At 43.7% G+C, this 6,228-nt stretch overlaps 1 protein-coding gene across 2 annotated transcripts; it reads right to left on the reverse strand.

The window, feature by feature from the left end:
• Nucleotides 1–704: 704 nt before the first annotated feature.
• Nucleotides 705–5,560, reverse strand: LOC134483555 (disks large homolog 5-like). 2 transcript variants are annotated; one of them, XM_063278793.1, is made up of 5 exons: nt 5,377–5,559; nt 4,193–4,352; nt 2,880–3,023; nt 1,096–1,201; nt 726–977 (listed from the first exon to the last, which is right to left on the reverse strand). In XM_063278793.1, exons 1-4 carry the CDS (start codon nt 5,501–5,503, stop codon nt 1,144–1,146), a joined length of 489 nt encoding a protein of 162 aa, XP_063134863.1. In that variant the 5' UTR covers nt 5,504–5,559; the 3' UTR covers nt 726–977; nt 1,096–1,143. The 2 variants fall into 2 exon arrangements, with proteins under 2 accessions (XP_063134864.1, XP_063134863.1); XM_063278794.1 differs by having other exon boundaries at nt 705–1,201; nt 5,377–5,560.
• Between the last annotated feature and the right edge of the window lie 668 nt (nt 5,561–6,228).

Genomic DNA, 6,228 nt, shown 5'->3' on the forward strand with positions numbered 1-6,228 from the left:
TACATTCACTATGGATGCTCTTGAGGTTCCTCCCTAAACTGCTTAGATTAAGATAATGTTCTTGCTAACAATCACAAAACTCATTACTCCAATCTGGCCTACAGGAAGCTAGTTTCTATTCTGTATTTTACCAGATGTGCATAATTCATATGGTCATCATTGATACTAGGTGAAAGATCTGCTCTAATATGGAAACTAAGTGATGCTGGAGGATGATCCTGACCCACAATGAGCAGTGGGAACACCAGAGCCCTGTAGGGATGCCTGACAACCTAACACGTTGAGCACGCACGCCTCAGTAAGTTCCCTGTGAACACACATCTCCTGAGATCTCTCTATTTAATTGGAGGTGATCCTGTCCACCTAATACAGCACCTCATGTGGAATAACAAAAGCCACCTGCAGGAGCTGTGGTGACGACTCACAGGGTAGAGCATCTGCTGCTCTCTCAGAAGAACCACATGGACCCTAACAATTGGGTAAAGCATGTCAGTGATTACATCATAAAGTGTGTGTCAGAGACACAGCCACATTCTCCACACAAAAGACACTGTCACACTGGGTACCCCTTGGTGACTTTGAATTCACTTATTAGCCCAGGCTCCATGGAACATGCAGAGATCCATCTCTAGCTGTCAGTTCTAGGTCCACAGGAGGGGACAGAACCCTTGAATAAGAAAGATGGTCTTCAGAGTCAAGAGATAAAATTCAATTTTTATTCATGAGGAATACATTTTTACAACAAAATAGGATTAAAATGAATAAATAAAAATATCTAAAAATATTTGAAAAGAGAAAAATAGTAACAAGAACATATAAATATGAAACAAAAAGAAAATTTCACTTAAAATCATAACAAAAATATTTCTAAACCGCATATTCTTAACGAACATTTAGAAGCACAGATGTATTGCTGTTTCTCCTCTAGCACACATAATGAAAGGCGGTCCCCCAAGCTGTCTCTCAAGTGCTGTTTTCTGAGAAGAAAGTAAGACCTCAATCAGTCAGGCTGGCTTAGTGTTATATAAATTTAGGGCCTCTAAGAAATGACAAATTAGCTCTGAGGAAGAATACTCATCCAAAAAATGTTGTTACCGTTCAGGAAGTTTGTGATCAGGGACTCCTGAGAAAGCAACTTATTCTTCAGGAAGCTCTCTTACTGGTGTGTGTCCAATTCCAGCTCTTTTGCACTTTCTGAGACCTGGGAGAGGAAGGCAGTTTTTAAGACACTGATTTGGTGGGGAAATGCAAGCCAGCTGTCAGAATGCTGCCTTCTACCACCTCAGTTCTATTGGACAGTCGACATGGACCTTTTAACTGATATCATTGTTGCTAACTCTGCAGGCAGGGCAAAATCTCCAGCAAGCCTCACAGTAATGTGGGCTGCCAATATGGGACCCAGATTTATACCAGTGCAAACCAAGAACAGGGGAATGGGAAGAGACCTCATTGGGTTGCAGGAAGAAAGGACACGTCCATATGTCACCAAGGTTAAAGCCAATGACAAGTACTAATTTGACATTTGCCCTTGGTTCTTATCCTAGAAAGGTGCTTCCTACACAAGAAGTCACATGACCACAGAATGTCATTTGTCAAAGGACCACGAACTTGTTCAAAACTCTGCATAGGATCCAATCTATCACATGGATATGCAATAATGAGGTATGTTATACATCTGTCAGCATTTCTAGACTGCAGCTTCAAAAAGAGCAGCAAAATATACTTGCAATATAATTCCATTTCTGAAAAGTGTTTACCTTCCCAGAATACTTGTGCATAGGCAGAGCAATGAACAATGCCATTACATGAGGTGGTTCGCTGGTTGTGAGTGTAAATTAGAAAGGAGGTAGGAGGAAGCAAAGATGTATCTAATTGGCAAATTTTATCAGATATTGTTAAGCTAACACAGCTGCTTGTCCCTACGAGGTGATGCTGGGTCTGGACGTTGCTGGTCTTTATCTTTCTTGTTGAAGTCAAACAAATATTTCTGTTTCAGTGCACACTCAAGATGTCCCTCCTTGCTCCCCTGCTTCAGTGGGACCAACTTCTTTTCTTTCTCTTTCTCTGACTCTGTTTACATTTCTCTTTTTTGTGGGTATGTCTCAGTCTGTGATTCTGTGTGTGCATACATCCAAATGCATATGGACAACTTTTATATGCTTTTATTTCCCTCCACACTTGGAATCTAGGGGTCTATGTCTTGGCCTTCTTCCTGTGTTCTCCATCAGGAGCTGGCTGTGCAGGTTTCTGGAAATACAGTCTGCATAGTAAGATCATGCTGCCCCTTTCTCCCATGCCTGCTCCCAATTCGCACTTACTCTACCAGGTCCCAGGTACCCATAAAGACTTAATAAAATATATCTAGATATATATAATGCTGCTGCACAAACCACAAAGAGTTAAATCGGGGAAGAATAAATTATTTCTTTGGCCCGAGCACCAATTAGTGTCCACATCTCCCAAAAAGAACATGGATCTACAACTATCCATGAAAACCCAATGCATGGGGGCAACATCTATTAGTAGTGGGCCAACATCCTCAAAGGAGGTCAGTAGAACCAAGAGAAGGTCATGCTAACCATGTGGTCCACACTGAGTTTTGTAAAACCTGCTTTGACACCATAGGTCCAGGTCAGCCTAATCACCTTCTCTTGACTTCAATCAGTGATGTTCTATCTGGAGCCTTCTGAAGATGCCTAGACAATCCTGGGATGAGTAACAGTCTTTTGTGGACCTGAAAACTGAGTCCTAATGACCCTGGCACACTGATGTGTAAACAGCACAAGAGATAGAACCAGAGCTGAAGACCGTCCAATCCAGAACAAAGAAAGTCAGAAATGGCCATTCCACAAGTGATAGCCTTTCTGACCAGGACTTACCTAGAGAAGGTGATCTCCTTCTTCAGCTTATGGTTGTTCTCATGGATCTCAGTGTTCTCCATCTCTAAGTTGTGCAGAATTGACATGACTGCCTCCTCCATTCTCTCCAGGTCTTCATAATATGGATTTGGCCTGAAGTGGGGCCTGGCCCCAAATGATAGAATACAATGAACATCAGCATTTAGGAATATATGAACTCAGGGTGCGTCCTGTACTACACCAGTCCTGGAAGGACACCTTCTGAATTCTACATATTGGATCTTCTTCAGCTTCAGAAACGTGTTTTTGTTCGGCCAGGACACCAGAATCTCAGCATCCAGATGGAGGCTTCCCTGGCTCCCTTTGTTCAATCAAGAGGAAATCTGCAGTCAAGCCAGTTGAGCTATCAAGAGCCTAGGCCACACCTCTCCATGCTCCCCCACCCAACACACCCAGAAACCTGTGATTTCTTTTCTCCTATTTTGATAAAAGACCATATATCAACACAAAATTATAATCTGCACAACGAATACAAATATACAGGCAAACGTGCTCACATAGGCAAAGAACTGTGCTGTTGACAGTGGGTCTCCCAGAACAAAGCATTCACATCTCCATGAAGGTTTTATAGGTAAATACACAGGCCAAGACATAGACCCCTAGATTCCAAGTGTGGAGGGAAATAAAAACATATAAAAGTTGTCCATATGCATTTGGATGCATGCACACACAGAATCACAGACTGAGACATACCCACAAAAAAAAAGAAATGTAAACAGAGTCAGAGAAAGAGAAAGAAATATGGAAACAGAGAGCACTGTGAGAACCAGGAGAAATGCATGCACCATTGCTGTCTCAGAGGGCAAGACACACAGACAATAACAAAAAGGCCTGAGCCTGAGACCTTCTAGTCAAACATTGAGATGAACACTTTGGGACCAGGCCCCTCAGGCTGCTGCCTGGATCTTCCAGCACTCAGTCCCCTACCTAGCAAGTACACAGACTCTCCATAAACTCACTGCAATTACAATCTTGCAAACCATCAGCTATCAAGGGCTTTGCAAATGCACACTGGGAGCTCACTCTCCCTCACTTTATTCCTGAATTCTTCATTTAGACCACAGATCTTGTTTTTCAATAAATGAAAACATATGAGTCCATTTTCCATCTCGCTCCTCAGGAAGGGTCAGGTTCTGAATCTCCTCTATATGGGAGGTTTAGTACAGGGTGGTTAGGGAGGCACAGCTTTCTAGAACCCAAAACCTTAATAGGATAAGAAGAAGTTGACCTTGCAGACCCAGGATAGAAACAAGAGCATTTGGAGCGATTCATACCTGTTGTTCTTGGATCTCTCTGTCAGAAACCTCAGGCGATCTCTCAGGTCATTTCTCTCCTTGGTAATGAGCTGCAGCTCTTTAATCAGCCTCTCCTTTTCCTTCTTAGCCTGCTCCTTGCTTAGGTCAGTGCCAAGGGATGATGTTTCTCTCCCAGCGTCTGTAGGTAGAAGAACACAAGTGAACCTGCATGGGGAGAATGCATAGAGTGTACATAGACCACAGTTAGGCCTAAACAGGAGAACAAGCCTGGAACCCAGTGTCACTGCTAGGCGATTGGTCTATGCTTAGGAGGCCTCCTCAGTGGATCTCAGTTCTTCCACTACTCTATAAAGTCCAAGAGGTGTAAGCAGCCAGGTGTTCCCTATGCCGGACGTCACGTGCATACATGTACCACGGAGATGACTTCTCCAGGATTATCATCAGCTGAACAGGGTACAGCTTGGTTTCAGGACCCTCACCCCTGTGGCTTCAGAACTCAGATGATAACATCACCATCCACAAAACTTGAGTGATTGGAGACACTCAGATGTACTACCCTGATACTCTAGGCCAACAACGTTCGATTTAAAAAGCATTTCCAGAGAGGACATGGTCAACAGACTTATCAGTTCCCCTATTTGAAATACCAAATGCCCCAGAAGTGCCAATAGGATACAGGCTGAATCTTGGTCTACCCGTTCCAAATAGTTTTTGTATTTTAGAAAAATATTTGTAACACACAACCTCGAATATACAAAGCTAACGATGACCCTGCCAGTTAGAAGAAATTAGAGGTTTAAGAACATAAGGTTATTGCATGGAGCACAATTCTCTCCCTGTTCCTACTGTCAGATATCCACTGTATTTAAAGAAGGAATGATAGTGAAATACATTGCTGCCCTGTCTAAACTCAGAAAAGGTGGACCCTCCATGAAGGTGTTATTATATCAATGTAACATAACAAATGCACTGTAAAAGTAAAGCCCAGAAGTTCACAGTATAATAGCATTGGCCTTACCATAGCCTCCCAGTGGGGATGGGGAATATAAAGTTCTGAAATCCTTGATTGTAAGGAATTGTGATATTCATGAAAATTCAATTCCTTTTCAGATGCTCCAGTTGTTGTGGCCCATTGCTAGAAAGGTCAGCTTAAGCCTGCAGCCCCCTGGCAGGAAGCTCAAAATATACTGCCCAGAACTTACTACACATTCCCCAGAAGTGCTGTCTTTGTCCATCATTACTTAGAGACGAAAGGCTAGACTCCTTCACTGTAATATCTCCACAATCGACGTTCTGCCTCCCACAACGGTTGCGAAGACAGGAAAACATGTCTTAGGTTGTAACCGCCAGACTCAGACTGAGAGAAACTAGGGCACTGGTCGTCACTACAACACTTGTGACATCACAGAGGATGCCAAGAACTCTCTAGGAGATAATAGAATGTGCAAGAAGGGACAGCAGATGTCATGGGGAGCAGACTTTGCCTCCCTGCTAATAATCTCCTTGTATTGAGCATAAGAATAGGTGCCCTTTCCAGGAGCCTTTCCTGGGGCAGAGCCACTGGGAATCTCCTGCTTCCAAAGCCAAATTTTCCTCCAAGCTTGATTATTAAAAACCTTAGTAATTCCTATGCATCTAAATGAATGTTTCCTTCCATATCTTGCACAAAAATGTCTCACTAACTCAAATTGTCCTCATTCACCAATGTTAGCCATTAACACTTCCTGAGATTTCACACCAGTTTGAATATGCAGTCAAAAGTTCTCTTGCCTCTCTGCTCCCAAACCCCGTTTGAGAGAGACCTCACCACCTGATCAGGTGGGCACTCCTGAGGCTGCAGAGGGGAGGAGACCACCAACACTGCCCACCCCTGCCCACATCCCTGGCCCAAGAGGAAACTGTATAAGGCCTCTGGGTTCCCGTGGGGGAGGGCCCGGGAGAGGCAGGACCCCTGCGCCTGAGACACCGCCGGAACCTGAAGGAAACAGACCGGATAAACAGTTCTCTGCACCCAAATCCCGTGGGAGGGAGAGCTGAACCTTCAGAGAGGCAGA

Source organism: Rattus norvegicus, chromosome 19 (assembly GCF_036323735.1).
Source record: "Rattus norvegicus strain BN/NHsdMcwi chromosome 19, GRCr8, whole genome shotgun sequence".
NCBI classification, from domain to species: Eukaryota; Metazoa; Chordata; class Mammalia; order Rodentia; family Muridae; genus Rattus; species Rattus norvegicus.

Excerpts from the sequence above, each read along its gene's own strand:
- LOC134483555 (XM_063278794.1), bottom strand. The coding sequence starts at position 5,503 with ATGTTTTCCTGTCTTCGCAACCGTTGTGGGAGGCAGAACGTCGATTGT. Across the intron at positions 4,353-5,376 it reads GCACTTCTGGGGAATGTGTA|ACGCTGGGAGAGAAACATCA; the intron begins GTAAGTTCTGGG and ends TTCTACCTACAG. Across the intron at positions 1,202-2,879 it reads AAGGAGATCACCTTCTCTAG|GTCTCAGAAAGTGCAAAAGA; the intron begins GTAAGTCCTGGT and ends TTCCTCTCCCAG.